The 18,328-nt window shown below is 42.3% G+C and overlaps 2 protein-coding genes across 6 annotated transcripts in view; one reads left to right on the top strand and one right to left on the bottom strand.

Annotated features, from left to right (window-relative positions):
- LOC109686439 (KH homology domain-containing protein 1-like) lies at positions 1-5,728 on the top strand. The gene is made up of 2 exons (XM_074079838.1): positions 1-4,737; positions 5,349-5,728. Exons 1-2 carry the CDS (start codon positions 4,545-4,547, stop codon positions 5,543-5,545), a joined length of 390 nt encoding a protein of 129 aa, XP_073935939.1. The 5' UTR covers positions 1-4,544; the 3' UTR covers positions 5,546-5,728.
- A 7,547-nt stretch (positions 5,729-13,275) lies between these two features.
- Kcnq5 (potassium voltage-gated channel subfamily Q member 5) overlaps positions 13,276-18,328 on the bottom strand; it is a 525,873-nt gene continuing 520,820 nt past the window's right edge. For all 5 annotated transcript variants that reach the window (XM_074079876.1, XM_074079868.1, XM_074079860.1 and 2 more), the window contains 2 exons: positions 17,418-17,544; positions 13,276-16,526 (listed from right to left, as the gene is read on the bottom strand). In XM_074079876.1, coding sequence (XP_073935977.1) covers positions 15,564-16,526; positions 17,418-17,544 — 1,090 coding nt within the window. In that variant the 3' untranslated portion in view covers positions 13,276-15,563. The remainder of the gene's footprint in view (positions 16,527-17,417; positions 17,545-18,328) is intronic.

Raw genomic sequence — 18,328 nt, forward strand, 5'->3', positions numbered from 1 at the left:
TTACAAAGCATTAGTAAAGGTTTATTGTAAGAAAAAGAAAGCTGGTGCTCACGCCTGTAATCCTAGCTACTCAGGAGGCAGAGATCAGGAGGATCAGGTTTGAAGCCAGCTCGGGTAAATGGTTCTCAAGATCCTATCCCGGAAAAAGGGGTGGTGGAGTGGCTCAAGGTGAAGGCCCTGAGTTCAAGCCCCAGTATAGAAAAAGAAAGAAAGTGCAGTCAGGAGGAAACTGTGCAAGACAGAGCAGTGGACTTTAGCCAAATGGCTCAGAAGCCCCATCTTTGTTCTAAGCACAACTTATAGGTTGTAAGAACAAAAGGAAGGAAAATTCTGGCAGTCTTTGCAGGAGGGGCTAGGGTGAGTCACAGGTTTGATTGGCAGATGTTATTCTTACCCATAATGCATTCGGTTGTGATTGCATGCGTGAGATACAGTTCACCTGTGAAGTCTTAAGTAGGGGATGTCTCAAATGTCATCTGAGGGCCAGATCCCAGCCATCAGGTCATGCCTAGCTCCGGTTTTCCATTCTGGACAAACATCTCTTTTTTTTTTTTTGTGGGACTGGGGTTTGAACTCGGTGCTCTGTGCAAAGCAGGTGCTCTACCACTGGAGCCACACCTCCAGCCCACAAACATCCTCTTTTATCACAGTGTAGCAGTGACTATTGAGTTTACCATAAGAAGGAGTTCCAAGGACATTTCGAATCAGCTATCTCCTGAAGGAGGCATGTCCTAGGCAGGACTTTCATGACATTTGATCTGGTCAGTCTCCACCCCAATCTCGACCAAATCATACTTCCCCGTTTTCCTGCCTCAGCTCGATCGTCAAAATACATCTGAATCATACATTTTCTCTGTTTCAACTCACGGCACTCTAGAAGTCATAGCTTTTAATCTTGTTTTCTAAAACTCAGATCCCATGTTCAAAATACTCAAACTATTAAGATGTATTTGATTTGGAAGCTGGCCGTGGTGACGTCCCCTGTGCTCCTAGCTACTAGCCAGGCTGAGGAGCCCATGGCTCAGGAACAAAAGGCCACCCTGGCCAACATAGTGGTGCTGTGGGGTAGGTAGAAAGGGACCAATAGCAGAAGGAGCCAGAAAGCAGGTGCAGCATCACATCTGGGAACGTTTCGCCAAACATTCTGCTTTACTTTTATCCTGGAGTAATGGATGACTATGGTCGAGGTTCCTCTTGGTACAGCAGCCAACAGTCCCTAGCAATGACACCAATGTGGACTTTTGCAACTGTAAGGTTAGCCAGAGGCCTCATTTGTCTCTACCTTAGCTCTGTCTGATAACACCTTATTCGGTAAACCATTCCCTGTTCCTGGAAATGCCCTCCTATCTCTTGGAAAACTCCCCAGTTCTGTACATATTCTTAGCATAATCATTAAATCCTATACATAGAAGTGCCTAAGACCCCAAAGCACTGTGCCCTTGACTCTGTGGTCAGTTTCCTTTGGGAATATACTGTTGCTTTGAAATTGTGTAATAATTTTTTCAAAATCTAGTTTTTGTTTAAAAAAATCTGCCCTGTTCAAACTCAGCTGTGTGTCTTCTCCTGAATTCTTTCTTTGAGAAGACCAAGAACCTGTCCTTCATCTCCCCTGACAGTTAGAACCCATCTCAAAAAAAAAATTTGGTTTCTTAGAATGTACATCATTAAAAAATATTTGCTTTTTTAATTTATCAAAGAAAGTAATAGGAACATTTGGGTTTGCTTAATATTCTCTAAGTTTTGAGTACCTCAAATATATTATGAATGCCTTTTTAGTTACCAAACTTAGAATAAGATTTAAAAAAACAAAAAAGACAAATCAAAAGAACATTGGGGCTGGAAGAGAGGCTCAAGTGGTAAGAGCGCCTGCCTAGCATCCGTGAGTCCCTGAGTTCAAGCCCTGGTGTTGTCAAAAAAAAAAAAAAGAATATTGAGTGTTCTGTAGTCAATTATAATAAAATAATTGTGTGCTTCTAAAGTTAAAAATATCCTTTTGTTTGTTGTATGGACTGACATAATAAAAGTCAACATGTTGCTTTTGTGGATTAAAGAAGTCTCAACCACTGTGTTATATTCCCAGCCCTTGGTTTTTTGAGAAAGGGCCTCACTATATAGCTCAGGCTGGTCTGAAACAAGCTATGAAACCCCAGAAAATTCTAGATCTTCCTGCTTCTATCTCCCAAGTGCTGGAATAAAAAAAGATGAGCTACCATGCCTGGCAAGACATTAGTTAAACTGGGATTTGAATTCAGGTCATTGACCTTGCTAGGTAGGTGCTCTACCAGTTCAGTCACAACTTTAGCCCCTTTTGTTCCTTGTCCAACACGGTGTTGAGTTTTTGCACAGGGTAGCCTGGATGGATTGCCCTGCTTACTTGCACAGGTGTGTGCCCCATGCCCAGCATATCAGTGAGATGGAAGTCTTGCTAACTTTTGCCTGGGATGGCCTCAAACCATGATCCTCCTGTTCCTGGCCAATACATTGATTTCTAAGCCAGTTAGTGACGTTCATACTAAACTTCATAGAATAATTAAAGTCCCTTGTATTTCTTGGTGTCCTCCTTAACTCACACCAATTCTGCTTCCCATCCTGGGGAGGGAGAGCTAAAGTTTCTGACAGATAGTTAGGGAGCTGTCCATGCTCAGTACAGTTGGTTTGGAAACTCCTTTGTTTAAGATTATTTATTTATTTTTATATATGTGGCTTGTTAATGGTTCACACTTAAAAATATAAACTAAAGTTTGTCAAATATTCTAATATGTAAATACACCATCAGAAAATAACCTTCTCCCACAAGTGAAATCAGCCCAAATGCCTGAATTCTTTTCCCTCACTTGAGTTTGCCTGCAAATGTGAGTAAAAAACATCAAATATTTATGCTGTCAGTAGAAATTCAATTGGGTTGGCTTATTTCAGAAAAAAATAGGAAATAGGTTTTCTGACCCCTTGTGAACATATGATTAAAAATGGCAAGAAATGAAAGAACTTTTTGAAGCTTTGCTGTTTAGGTGATAGTGAAATGGAGGGAGCCATCTACAAAAGTGGAGACTTGTTCAAAGGACACGAACTGAGATTCCTGAGGAAATAACTTAGTCACCACTAGGCTCCTGAACAAGTAGCATTAATGAAAGCAATTGCCTTATAAATGTGTTCTGCCCATTGTCCACTGAATTCCAGAATGGACAGAGGATGTTCCTGATGGATAGTCAAGGATCTGATCACAAAACTGCTTGATTGCAATTCTGGGTCTGAGGAAGCCAAACCTATTCTTCAGGGATATGCTCTACACATTTCACTGTGGCTATTACTAAAGAACAGTTTAAAAGTGTATTTTATTTGAAAAAGTCATTGTCTCAAGTGAATATTTAGGAAAACTAGAAAGAAAAAAACCATGACGTTTAAAACTCCATTGTCTTTTCTGATGATGCAATATCCCATTTTACAATGAAAGGCCCAGGAGACGCTGACTGTATGAAGCTGCAAAGGATTCCTCTTGAGATTGGTGGAGTCTGACATTGGTGTGGATCTGAAACCCAAAGCTTACAGTCCTCAGAATTCACTTTGTCTGCCTTAGGTGAAAAGGGGAGGCTTAAAAGTGGAAAAAAACCCAAAACCCTGGTAAGAACTTGCATTTGGAAAATGACAAGTGAACATTAATCTCTACTAAACATAACTGTGTGTCTTGCAAAATATTTTCAGCAGTCAAGACCACTCAGCCATAATGATGGAAACAGAGGTAGAGAGGCTGCTGTGAAACTGAAATTAGGTAAAGATGAGTTTGCAATGGAGAGCACTTTGATCTCCTAACCTCCTAGATAAAAATTATTGAGATAATTACCCTATGTTAGAAAGCTGGCTTCTGTGTCCCTAAGGCAGCACCCTAAATAAACCTTGCTTTGCTTGGGTCACTGCTGGGACCTGAGGAAATCTAGGGAGCCCATTCTGGAGCCTTTCTGCCACAGCACAGCCGTTCCTCAACCTTTGCACCACTCTGTGCTCAGTAGATGTGTTCCAAATTCCTTTGAAATTAGAGTGAAGGAAAGTTTGGGTTCTGGGCATCAGAAAAGCAAACATAGATTAGGTTATCTAGTTTGGGATGAAAGGGTTAAATTTGGAGTGAAAGGATTAAATGATCAAATTTACAATTGATGGAGTGGATTTTCCTGGGAGGAGCTCCAGGCCCCTCACTAGGGTGTGGCAAAGGGTGGGTTGCTGGAGTGAGTATATGTGAGAGAGATGGGCCCTTCTTCACTTTGTCCAGCCAATTGCTTGGACTTGTTCATTCTGGATAGTAAGAGCAGGGCAGCAACACGGAAATGAGCTCTCTTGGCCACAGAGCTTGGTGGGCCGTGCCTGGACACTTCAGTGCTCCACTGGTGTTTTACCTGGAAGAGGACCTGGAGGAGTACATATTTGGTGAGTGGCCTTTGCCCACTTCTCCTACCCCTGTTCATAGTTTCCAATCTTTCCTTCTCACCTCTCTCCTCTCTGCACCAGGCTCTGACCCCAGTGCTGGTGGTTTACCTGTCTTCCCCTGACCTCTTATGTCCACAGGCCAAGGGGACGCATACCTTCGCTGCATTGAGCTGCACAGTCACACCCTCATTCAGCTGGAGCAGTGGTTCACAGCCACAGGCCAGACTCGAGTCACTCTTGTCGGACCCCTTCAGGCAAGGCAGTGGCTGGTGGACATGGTCTGGAGTTTGGGGAGTCGGGACCATTTCAGTAGAGCCCGAGGTAGGTGTCCCTCACATCTAAAATTTTTTTTGCGTGTGTGTATGGTACTAGTGGTTGGACTCAGCCTATGCTTGCTATGCAGGCACTCTTACCACTTAAACAACTCTGCCGGCCCCTTTTGTGTTGGTTATTATTTAGATAGGGTCTTGCTTTATTCCTAGGCTGGCATGGACCTGGATCCTTCTATTTACACCTCTGGAATAACTGGGATAGCAGGTGTGCACCAATACGCACAGCTTTTTATTGATGGAGATGGGATCTCTTGAACTTTTTTCTAGGGCTGGCCTCATACCCTAATCTTCCTGATATCCATGTCCTGAGTAGCTAGGATTACAGGCTTGAGCCACTGCACTGGTGCATCTCAAATTCTTACAGAATCACTTGGGTGGTTGGAAATCCAGATGCTGCCTGAGTCCATTGGTTGAGGAGTAGGGCAAAGTTACTATTCTTGTGTTGTGAAGTCACTGAGGGAGGAAAAGGTAGTGGGGAAGATTTGATGGGTCACCTGGAAGAGCCTGGGCTGGAATGACTCTCTCCGCCACTCTGTCCCATGGGTGTCTTGGTTCTAGTCATAGGCCCTGCTTCACCATTCCTGGCCACTCTTTCCACAGGCCTCGAGATGCTGCGGCGTGTTCGGAGCCAGCCCCTAACCAAGGACGACCTGGCTACCTCTAGCAAGATGCAGTCAGACACCTGGGATCTGCCTTTTGTTAGCAGGATTAGTGGGACCATTTCTCTTGAAGTTCCCAACACTTTCCCTCACAAACTGCTTCGTTTGGGATTCTACTGGAGCTCACTCTACCCGTAATGAAGACTGACCTCCCTGGGGAAGGGAGATGGGAGGAGAAGTCTTGACCAGTCCTGTGAGAACGATGAGGGACATTAACAGAAGTGTGAATTTGTGGCCCAACTTCTAGGCATGTGTCTAAGGGAAGTCTCCTAAATGTAGGGAAGGGTTCTATTGGAAAAGATACCCAATAAAACAAGTTACGAAGGCGTAATGCCTCTGTGTGGCCTCTTTCCTTTGGACGAGCCTACCCAGCCCTGAAGGGGCTCCTCTGGGCAGAGGTAATGTCTCCAGCGAGTACCAGCCAAGGTGTCTCTTTCATGAGTTGCTTCTCTTAGATCAGAAGCCTGGTCAGGTTACTCTGAGATGAGTGAAAACAGGGACTTCTTAAAAGAAGGGACCTTCCTAAGAGGCCCAGGATTCTCCTGGTCTTAAAATACAGACAATTGGGCACAACAGATAGAAGGGGTCCAGATGGAGACTCTAACAGCTGCCTTAAGATAGGCAGGGAGACAACTGTGCTTAACCTGGTAAACTCCAGGCAGTCAGCATTGGCCCTGATGGCCACAAGTTGGGTAGGCTTGTGAGAGGTGTGTAGGGGTGTGGTAAGGATGTTCCTGGAATCTTGAATAGGTGACTAGTAAAACTTCCTGATTCTTCATTTTGGAACTTTCCCCTGAAAGTGAAAGCTGCATTTGAATCTCTTCACCCAAGATTACACAAATATATACTCACTTGAAATTTTGTTTTTTGTGGGGGTGCGGGGATTGGGGTTTGAACTCAGGGCCTAAACCTTGAGCCATTCCACCAGCACTTTTTCTGTGATGGGTTTTTATGAGGTAGGGTCTCACAACCTATTTGCCTGGGCTGGCTTCGAACTGCAATCCTCCTGATCTCTGCCTCCTGAGAGTAGGGTTACAGCTAGCTACCCACATCCAGCAAAATTATGTGTCATTTAAATAGTTTTCACATTCTTTTTTTTTTTTTTTGATGGCACTGGAGTTTGAACTCAGGGCCTCACACCTGCTAAGCAGGTGCTGTACTGCTTGAACCACTCTGTCAGCTCTCTCACTTGAATTTTTCAAACAGCTTCTTTTTGAAAAAAAAAAAAAAGTCTCATCAGTTTAGTAATAGCAAAAAGCAAACAAACCCCCCAAAATGAAAAACAAAGCAAAACAAAAAAATCCCAACACCCCAAAATGGCAAACAGGGGCAAGGGAAAGGCAGGGGCACGGAGACCTCCTCATGGTACCAGTCCTGGCCATGGGCATTCAGGTGTTCTCTTGCTGGTTGGTTAAGTTGTCCAGTGGGAGTTCACCTGAGTTGGGCACCCATACTTCTGGGGTGAGCTTAGCCTCTGCATGCCCTGGATCTTGTCCAGCAGTCCAGAGATGAAGGCCTCAGTAGGTTTGTAACAGTCAGCCAGCAGCCTCTTGACCCTGGCAGCCGGTTGGTCACTCTGCCCGTCTCTAGGAGCTCATTCCCATGGATCTTCAGCTCTGAGTGGCCTCTTCCTGGCATTGGTGGAGGAGCTTGAGCTGTTTCACGGTCCACTCTAGGCCAAGATGTGGGTCGATGGTTCCTTGTGGTTGAGCTTAACATTGACCTTACCATGGTTTCACACTGCTCCATACCATTCTTCCCCAGTCCTCACTGCAGCCTCAGGAGGCACTGAAAGTAGACACAAGGCCCAGAGCTGCCTCTGCCTGCTTGCTGGCTCTAGAAACTAATGTTAGCTCACCGGCTGGGCTCTGCAGTGAGGGTGGAGCTTGGGGGCAGCTGCAGCATGGTAGAGCCTTAGTACTGGCCTAGTGGCACCCTGCTGCCTCCCTGCTGATCCATCTGCCCTCTGTCTCTCGTAGCCACTGCTCTCAAACTGCTCCTCCAGTGGTCTGTTTATTTTGAATTAGGGTCTTTGAGTTAGGTCAGCTTAGGCTGACCTCAAACCTAAGATTTTCCTGCCCCAGACTCCCTAGTGCTGGGAGTACAGCGTGAACCCTATCCCTAATTTAAGTCTTTGTCTTCTAATGAAGCCATTGCCATATTCTAACCGAGAGGCTTGATGTCAATAAAGAGGACTCAGCCAAGAGAGGCAGGTGACTGTGATGTGACATTTGTATTTGGTCTTTGTTAGGTCTCCTGACACAGCTTCTGTTAAGTCTTGCAATTTCCAGAATGATGAGTAGTTTTGTATGCTAATGGATGGTTGGTGGCTGGGGCTTCCTAAATAGATTCAGCATGGGAGCTGGGCAGAGGAAAGGCACGGCTTAATTAGATTGCTGGATCTTTAACCTCACTCTCCAGCTCCTAGAGAGGGGACAGGCTCGTCAAGGTTAAGTTGATCATCAATGGTCAATGATTTAATAATCATGTCTGCCTATGAAATTCCATAAACGCCAAAGAGATGAGGACAGGGAGATTGGGATAGCTGAACACATGGAGGTTCCTGGAGGGTGGTGAGAGCCTTCCTGTATAATGTGTTCTATGAATTTCTTCATCTGTATTCTTTGTAATATCCTTTATAACAAACTGGTAAATGTAAATAAAGTGTTTCCTTCAGTTGGTCTAGCAAATTAATCGAGCTGAGGTGGAAGTATTGGGAACTCCAACTTACAGCAGTGTTATAGTTGACAAGTTGTACTTCTATTTCTTGTGATTATGATCTGATGATGGAGCAGTCTTGTGGGAGAGGTTTTTTTTTTGTCTTTTTTTTCTTTTTTGGTGCTGGGATCGAATCCAGGGCCTCACGCATACTAGGCAAGCGCTGTACCACCAAGCTACATCCCAGCCCAGTATTGTGGAATGGAGTCGTCAACCTACACTCTACCACTTCACTGATGCCTTCAGCCCCAACCTGTGGACTTGGATGCTATCTCAGCCTGGTGTCTGCTGCAGAATTGATTGAATGGTTGTTGATAGGGAGAGATTTTCCCATGCTTCCTGGTGATTAGAGGTATGTTGAGTGAGAGAATAGGAAAAAAAAAATCAAAAAGCACCTGGACAGTTTTCCTTTCTGTTTTCCATGGATACACTCAGAAGGGCTGATGAGAAAGGGTTTTCTCTCTCTTTTTTTTTTTTTTTTTTTTTTTTTGCAGCACTGGGGTTTGAACTCAGGGCCTTCACCTTGGGCCACTCTGCCAGCCCTTTTATGTGAAGGGTTTTTTAAAGATAGAGTCTTATGAACTATTTGGGCTGGCTTTGAATTGCGATACTCCTGATCTCTGCCTCTTGAGTAGCTAGGATTACAACTCAGCCACTGGTGCCCAGCCTTTTTTGTTGTTGTTGGTGAGACAGTGTCTTGGTTTGTAGTCTAGGTGGTGTTGAACTCCCAATCCAGCCCTCTGGATTACTGGGATTACAGACGTGCACTACCATGCCCAGCTCCGATGAGAGAATATTAACAGAAAGAGTGGTTGCAGTGTCAACTGTTATTGAAAAGCCAAAAGGGATGCTAATGGTGTTCACTAAATCAGCTTCTAGAAGATTGGGGATGAGCTCATAGAGTGTCGAGTGGTGTGGTTCTGACTGTGATGTGCTGGTAAGTGTGGCAATGGAAGTACCTTGGATAACTTATTTTATAACTACAGCCGCACATTGCTTAATAATGGGATAAGTTCTGAGAAATGCACCAGCCATTGATTTGTTTAAGTTCACAAGGTGTACTCACACTCTTTAATATAGGTCAATCACTGGATTAGCACCTTGACACCATCAAGAGACATAATATGGAAACACAGACATATGCAGCGGCTGCAGTGTAACACGGCATAGTTTTTCACAGTGATTTTTTTTTCTTGACGATGCTAGAGCCTTATCCATGCCAGGTAGGCATTCTGCCCTCTAAACTACTAACTCTTTATTTATTTAGTGGCACCGGGGATTGAACTAAGGGCCTGTGCTTGCTAGGCAAGTGCTCTACCACTTAAGCCACATTACTCAGTTCTTATTTTTTTAAATAATTATTTTTTAGTGCTGGGTGGGGATGTGAAATCCAGGCTTCACACATGCCAGGCAAGCACTGTACCAGTGAGTTACATCCCCATCCTTGAACTTTTCTTTTCAAGTAGAAATTCATTCTAAACTAATAAAATACATACACCAGTAAGATAGTCATTAATCATCTCACCACATTCTCTGTACTGCACATAACTACCCATGCCATACTTTAAACAAACAGCATCCCCACAAGCACAAGAGTAACTTGTCCTATTGCAATGACTGCAATGTCACTAGGTGATCGGATTTTTTTTTGGCTGCAATGTATCTTATGGGACCACTGTGGTTAGCATGGTGTGTAGTTAACTGAAACGTCAATGCAAGTTGCATGACTGTGTGGAGAGGAGCTGAGAGTAAAATAAAGAGGGAAGGAGGCGAACAGAAGGTTGCTGGTAACCTGGGAGAGGGCTCAGCATGCTGATGAGGGGAAGGTGTGAGATGAGAAGTTGCAGACCTGGGGGACAGGAGGGCTATGGGGATGAGTGGGGACTTGAGCACCCAGAGCAGAATTAATTTCCTCTAAAGACAAGGGATTCTCCTCCTGCATGGGTGTTGGCCTCCTTTTCCATCAAGTGCATGGTGTCTGGTAATGGGCAGGGGGTGTCACAGCTTTGTCCTCAGGGGTCAGGTGAGGAGCTTTGTAGGCTCTCAGACAAGTCTATGCTTTTGGAGTCGGTGCAGTGTGATGTCTTCATGGCTTATGTGGGGTCAGCGGCACCCTGAGCTGCAGCAAGGGGAAGGTGTGAGCACCTAGATTCTTGGGGCAGAAGAATGGGCAAGGGGCTGACAATATAGGAAAGCCGTCACAGCAATGTACACAAAGGAAAAGAGAAGGAAGAAAAAGTAAAGAGATGAGTGCCACTTAAGCTAAGAAAAAACCATATAGGTGAAAGGTTTTAAAGAAGTGCTGCAGCTGTGTATGGGAATCCTAGGACCCTGAGGTCTATCCTAGTGCAGACTGGACTTAAACCAGATTCCAAAATGACAGAGATGATGTGAATCATGAGTGAGCAAAGACTATCTTATCAATGTGCCTTTGAGTTTTGTGTTTATTTGAACAGGAAGGTTTTGCCAGTTGCATCTGAAGTGCTGTGATTTCAATGCAGTGCATTGAAATACAATAAAAAAAACTGAGTAATTTAGAGTTATGTGGGTTAAAGGGTAAGTCTTGTTGCAGTTCATGCAAATTTCAATTTTTTCAAAGAAATAATTGCATCAGATTCTTGGATGATTTGAAACCAGGCTAATACAATTTCTACTTCAAGGATCAGCAACTTATTTTTATAAATAGTTAGGGTAGAATAATTGCAAATATATTTTGCTTTTAAGTGGTACGAGTGGGAGGTACTGTTAAAATAGTTTAAAAAGTTTGGAAGCTGTTTACACTTTAAAGTTGGTCAAGCAAGCATGTTCCATACACAATTTTATTTTCACTTGCTTAGAAGTTAATAGGAACATCCCCATTTGAGCTCTTTAGAGCAGGGACAGGAAGCCTCTTTTATATCCAGAATCACTTTTCCTTATTCTCTCTCCTTTTGTCTTAAAAAAAATCTTTGTTAGGGTATTATGGCTGTGTATTCTGGAGTTCTAACATTCTGAGCCTCCTTGTAAATGATTCTGGAATTAATCCCAGTCACTTAGCACAAAGTTGCTAATAGAATAGAAGTAATGGAATTTTGTAAGGAAGAAGGGAAACAGTCTCTTTTGGAAGAGAAGCCATCCCCTAGTAAACCGGAGCTGGTAGGTGCATCCACCTAATCTCTGCTGGGACCCACCTGGCCTCTATTTCTTATCACTTATTTAGCAAACAGTCTTATTACACTGATTGAATATCACAAATCTGAAAAACTGAATCCAAGATGTGTCAGAATTCCAAACTTTTTGAGTGCTGATATGACCACTACAAGTGGGAAATCCCATACCATGAAAATGTTCTTGCACAAATTATTAAAACTATTGTATAAGTGGCTGGGGATGTAGCTTACTGGTAAATCACTTACCTAGCATTGGCAAAGCTCTGGCTTTGATCCCCAAATCACACACACACACACACACACACACACACACACACACACACACCTGCATAAAATCACCTTTAGGCTTTGTGAATGGTCTCTACATGGAACAAATGAATTTCATGTGTAGACTTGGATCTCATCCCCAAGATGTATTATTATACATTCGCAAATATTCCAAAATCTAAGAAAACCTGAAATTCAAGATGTTTCTGGTCCCAAGCATTTTAGATAAGGGATACTTCACTTGTAGTTAACAAAATACTCAAATGCACAGTTGTTTAAGTAATGATCCACACCAAATTAATTTTTCCTATAATACCCTCGAGCATATGCAAATCTCCACCCCTAAATTAACAAATATTTCTTTAGCAACATTTCAAAGAAAGAAGTTTTATATTTCAGTCCAAACTTGTATACAGTTTGGTTGACTTGGATCAGTCAGTTCAGAACCCATCAGTTAGCTCCCGATAAAAATAGTCACACTAGCTGTTATAGACATCTTTTTAATGTTTTACTTTAAAACAGATAATCCCAGTAAAAGAGAGCAAAGGAAATTACATTTTAATGATAGCTTGAAATGGATATGATATTCTCGATTCAGTTGTTTTCAGGAAACAGACAATTGCATTGTCGTACATGACTTTTAGAACTGCTCACTTGAATGCACATAATTATATTAAGTTTCTCTTACAAAACACAACCATGTCATTTAAGGCAAAAAAAAGACCAGTGTCTGGGGAGCTAATATTTATGATATTTCCTTAATTTGATTGAATGAAGTCATCCATTTGTTTAGGTGCCCAAGTTTCATCATCTTTACAGTTTTGCTCTGCAAATGGGTTTGAAATTTAGCCACATTGTGCCTCATTTCCTACTCTTTATTAGACTTGCTTGACTTTTAAACTAAGAACTTTCAAAATCACTGAGTCACTGGAAGATGAGAAAGGCACCTAAGAACAAGAGGTAAGGACTTAAAAACCCAATAAAGTATCTGATGTTAAGCAGAACTTGCAATCTCCAGATATTAATTTAGTTAACAAAATGCAAACATTTAGATCAGACATAGCAAAGTTTTTAGTTAATCTCATACATGGGATGTTTGCAATGAAGTGTTAGCTTGATCAACCCTATGTTGAAGAAGGCAGACATAGAACCGAGAAAGCATGTGACTACTACTGAGTAAATTGTGCTTCAAGACACATTTGGGATTGACCAATGGGACTTTGCTAAGTTTAAACAGGAGACCCCTCTCATTCCCACAGAGAGGGATGCAACAGACAGAACCCTACAGCTTTCACACCATACAACCATGTTTTTATATCCAAGAGTTTTTGTGCTAGAGTAAGACAGACACAAAACAGTCATGGCTTCAGTATACAAATATTTTTTGCAACAAGGTATGTCACATTTTGCTGTGATTAAGACCTCAGTGATGTGTTCAGGCTTTGTTGCTTTATCTTCAGTCTTGAGCAATGTTGGATGAACTGTACTGTTGGAGGCATGACAAGGCCTAAGAAGGGGTCTCCAAAACATTCGCAATTCCTGCCGCCAGTGGGGTTCGGCCTGGGACAAAGCATGTCCAAGAATCAGTGCTACCTGAAGGTTGCTGCCTCCCTCCTTTTCCTCAGCTAATACTTGGAGAGAGCCTGCTGAGTGTGGGGCAGGTGTCTGGCTTTAGGTCGGAGGAGGGATGTGTGTATGTGTACAATGTCCTTTGGAGGAGAGGAGGATGCTTCATTTCAGGTTTAGTGGAGACATGGGCACATGAAAAATTTAATAATTGACTAACATTCTGTGTTTGGAAAATGAAAATAATTGCTTTAAAAGCTTTGACAAAAATCTTTTTAATTGGAGTATAAAATTTAAATGTTATTTTCTGTATGTTTCCAGCAGCCAAGAAGATTCTAAATGATACACTCTAGGGAAGTGATTGAGAATCCAAGTGGGATGAGAAGAGGAAGTTTTAAAAATTTCAGTGTTTACCAAAAGGGGGAAAAATTTTAAACAGCTGGAGGGTACATTTTAGGTAGAGAGAAGAATTGGTTTATTTGGGGTGGAGGTTGGTTAAGGCCTTGTGAAAATCTAAGCAAAAGTCATGGTAGGGAATCAACAGCAATTAAGGAAGAAGGGAAGCAAAGAGAGCCAGTGACAGAGGATGTCATTGGGGGGAGAGGATTTGGTGGTGGTGGTGTGGGGGGTGGATTTCAGGGCCTCCTTCCTTTGAATAGGCTGTGGGTATCCCTGCTCATTTGCCCGGGAAGCTTCTCTGGAGGCAGCTCAAATGTTTACCGGGGAAAAACCTCTTCCTTTCTTGAGTTCTTCTGTGGCCAGAGTTTAACTGAGTGAAATGCTGTCTGTCCTTTCCTTGCCTTTGGAATGCCATTACTTCGGTCAAAGTTCTGACAGTTTGAAACCTTCCTTCCATCCCTTACTCCTTCTCTCTCTCTCTCTCTCTCTTTTTTTTTTTTTTTTTTTGGTTTGAGACAGGGTCTCACTATGTAGCCCAGGTTGGCCTTGAACTTGTGGTCCTCCTGCCTCCACCTCCCGAGTGCTGGGATTATATGTGTGTACCACCACACCTGGCTGCTATTTTCTAACAAATAAGCAGTTGGCATTGCTTGCTTTCTGATAAATACATTTAAAAAATCTCCCCTGGCCTTTTTGCTACCATGATAGTAATAACGAAGTGTTTTGATTTGCAAACCCTGTTATCTGGCTTCTAATTTAAATGTTTATACCAGGAAACTGAACCAGTAATTTGAGATTTGGACAATATTCTTGGGAACAATAGAAAATCTTCACTATAGTATAAAAAGTAAAGGAAGTTTAGTTTTAGCCTTTCATATGCAAAATGTACTACATAATAGCAAAAGACATTCAGGGCATATTTAAAAATAAATACTTTGCAAAATTCTCTGTTTATAAGAATAAGGGATGTGTAGGTAGTTGAATTCCCTAGCAATTCTTACTTCTTAAAAAATCTAGTTATTTGATTTTGGTTTGTTTCTCTCTTTGTTGCCCTTTGGCTTCTACTACTTCCTGCTGTTGCTTCTAGACTCTTTCCAAACCTTTCCTCTCTCGATCCCACTCAAATGCCCCCTCCCCCAGGGCTCTACCTCTATGTCACCTCCTGGAGAAGAGTTTCTCCCTCTTGCCCTTCAGGTGGGCAGCACTGGCAAGCCTGGAGCTCCTGCCTTTGTGGAGAAACCAGTTCAGCCACACTGACTGACACCCAGACCAGCATCTCACAAGCTTGTATAGAAGCTGACCACTTACAGAGTTGATTCTGCCACTGGGGAATAAGTTTCTAAAGGATTTGTCAAAAAGTGACTCTCTTTGCCCCACTGACCCTGAATTTCATTCTTTGCACATTTCCTCATTGAAAACCATTGCAGTCATCAAAGACAACATGGAAATGATGTGCAAAATTGCTTGCCACAGCACTAAATCACCAAAAGCACACAAATTGACATTCAAGTTACATTAATAATAAAATGACTGAGTGGAAATGGGTTGGCATAGCTATCTTAACATAAGCAGCTGTGTCTGTTATCCCCGAATTCTGCTTTACTTGATATCTCATTAGCAGCTGTTGACAGCCATTGTGTTTTAATATACGCTATGGCCTAATTTTGAAAATGTATTCTGTACTTAGTCACAAAGCAGAAATGCCTGAAATTTGAAGGTGTTTACTCTCACAATTTCAAAAATACAGTGTCAACTCTTCTAAATGACCTCATCTTGCCATTTTTGTACACTCTGTAGCATTAGCAGTGCTGGGTTTCTCAGGATTTTAAATTCAAGGTACATTACTAGACGAGTGGATTAATGTTGATGCACCTTGGAATTTCAGCCATCCCTAAACATGCATTTTCATGCAATTAAAAGATAACGGGCTTATAAACTGCCTTTCATGTTCTTCCTGATTCTTGCAATTTCAACTTTTTAGAAGGGCTTTCAAAATAGTTCATGCAATGGTATGTATGGCTAAAGGAACTGCTAGGCCGAGAAAGAAAACGAAGAACTTATTTCAGTTTGACATGAGGCAAGCTGAGGGCATCTGTACTTTCTCCTGCCTTACAAATGCTCTGAGATGATCGTGATCTTCCAGTCCTTAGAGAGTCCGACGCAAATGCAGCTTCCCTGGCAGGCTGCGGTGTGGCATCAAAAGTGTCTGTCTCTGTCTCTTCTGGACCTACCTCTTCATCAGTTATAAACAATTTGGATTCTCTCCATTTGGGGTAAAAATCTTGGCTGCCTCTGGAGCCACTTGACTCACTCCCTGAAAGTTGTAAGTTCAGTTCCTCTGTTGACCTGATCAGGTTTTGTACAGACAAAGATTTGCCCAGGTCCTTGGGCACCATGGGGCGGACAGACAACAGAGTTTCTCCTCCCATGTCAAAGCTTTTCCTCAGAGAGCGGTCCTTGGTCAGATTTGACTGTGCAACCTGGACATTTTCCTTGGAGGCAACAAGGCAGGTGGTGACGTCAGAAATGCTTTCCTGTAAGCCTGCGGGGTTAGGGTGCAAGGTCTCTGGCCTGGGCAGATGCTTGATGGCTGGGAGAGGAGGTGGGATTTGTAAAGTTGTTGGGGCTGTTGGTTTGGGTGCCACGTTTATTTGGTTTGCAATGTTGTTGGTGACTGCAACTGTGGCGCCATCACTTTGACTCAATGGCACCTGTGTTGCTTGACTGTGCATAGTAGGGCTAAGCGCATAGAAAGTCTGAGCACTGAACTCATTTGGCGTCAGAATGAACTGCAGGCCTCGTGAGATGTTGGCACTGGCCGATCTGGTTAGACAGCCACTGTTTTGTGCAGAACTAGAAAGGTCTTTGCTATCCAAAGGGCTTTGATAGTCAGATGTTTGTTCACATTCAAAAGGTGGGATCTGGAATGAAGCCAAAGTGAGGGCGGAGGCAGAACCTTTCCGGAGGACCTGTTGGTAGATGTCTAGCAGGCAGTCCAGCTTTGATTCAATGGACTGGACCTGAAAGTGGGGAAGATGGGTACACATGAGGACACCCCGATAGTAAGAGCTGACTGCACTTCTGGAATCAAAAATGAAATCAGTGTGTGTTGATACAGTGGAATGAACAATGAGCATGAGGTAAATGTAGTTTTGAGTCGGTGACTGTCGTGTCTGGCAGTGATATGGATGGAGGAGATGTGGGGAGAGGCATGGCCTTGGCTTTCATATAACCCCTTTGGCACTCCTCCCTTCACTTCTTTAACCTGGACGATTTGTGTTCTAAAAAGTCATATAAGCACTGTAAAAGTGCAACTTCAACATTCCCCACCCCCATCAGAGCGTGTTTCCTCATTCTTCTGACTGCCTTTCTGCAACTCTACTGGATTTTGGTAAGGAACTTATTCTATAAGGAAATTAAGACCTTAGGTATCAATCCAGGTGAGTACGAATTTAAAAATAAATGCTCAAAATGCTTCAGAATTAATACTTGGAATATTTATGATTTCATTGGGATTCGACTTCTGTATCTGTATGAGAAGATACAGCCTCAGGGTTAACAAACACCCAGTGTTTGTCATAATTATGGTAAGGTTTGTCTTATGTTTAAAAAGGGTAAATGAAGAGAGAGACAGGGAAAATAATCAAAAAACAAAGAAAAAAATGTCTTTTGCTATTTCATTACTGAAAATCTTTAGTTGCTTCCACTTAAGTATTAATTGATGAGATAAAATTTTATATTTTTTAAATGGAAATTCAGAAGTGTTTGAGAGCTGTCTGTACATAAAGAAAATTTTTGTTCATTCGCTCTTTCTTCATTTTGTTCCTTAAAATATATTAAGATTAATTTCAATCTTAATGCTTCAATTTCTTATAATCAATTTTGATAAAAAAGAAAAACTTGAGTTTTACCTGTTTTTCAACCTTGACCACCCGGCCAAGCATACTGAGGTCATCTGTGGTCTCAAGTTCTGCTGTTATTTTCTCTCGGCTCTTCTTGTCTGATGTGATCTGCCCTTTCCCAAGAATTTGATCAACACTATCAGAGAAAGAGGATATCTGATTATGAGGACTGAAGATGGAGATTGCCCTAGGCCAGACCAAAGTGTTTGGAAAAAAAAAAAATTAACTATGGGCCAGGTGTGGTGGTATACAGGTGTGTATTGCCAGTTACTCAGAAGGTGAAGATAGGATTGCCATCCAAGGCTAGCCTGGACAAAAGCAGGAGACTTTACCTGAAAAACAAACTAAAGTAAAAAGGGCTGGGGACATGGCTTAAGTGGTAGAGCGCTTGCCTAGCAAGCACAAGGCCCTGAGTTCAAAAACTTCAGTTACTACCAAAGGGGAAAAGGAAGGAAAAAGTAAATACAAGTGTCTTTAAGTTAAGTAAGATGAAATAAGGATGAATGTGTTCCAGTTGATGTGTTTATTTTCTTAACACGAGATTATACATGTGATCAGTTTTCACCTGTGGTGACCTTCTGGAGGCAAAACTGTCCTGAATAAAATAATTTGTCTGTTTCCACTTGGATGGGGCAGTTCTGAATTCAACCACTTCAAAATATGGCAAAATCATAATTGTGGTTATTTTGCATCAATAAGACAGACTATTCAATGAGAATTTACTATACATCTGATATATGGATGATAATTAGATAAGAAAGCTGTGGTCTCTTTCTTTTGGAATTTGAATTGAGAGAATATATATGAGCTAGAAACTCAAGATTAATTCTGTAGCAGTAGAAGTTTTGGAAAGCTTAGAATACCACAGTCACTGAGGCCGAGATTATCACATAATCATAGGATGAGTTAAAGCAATTTCT

This window comes from Castor canadensis, chromosome 1 (genome assembly GCF_047511655.1).
Source record: "Castor canadensis chromosome 1, mCasCan1.hap1v2, whole genome shotgun sequence".
Classification (NCBI taxonomy): Eukaryota; Metazoa; Chordata; class Mammalia; order Rodentia; family Castoridae; genus Castor; species Castor canadensis.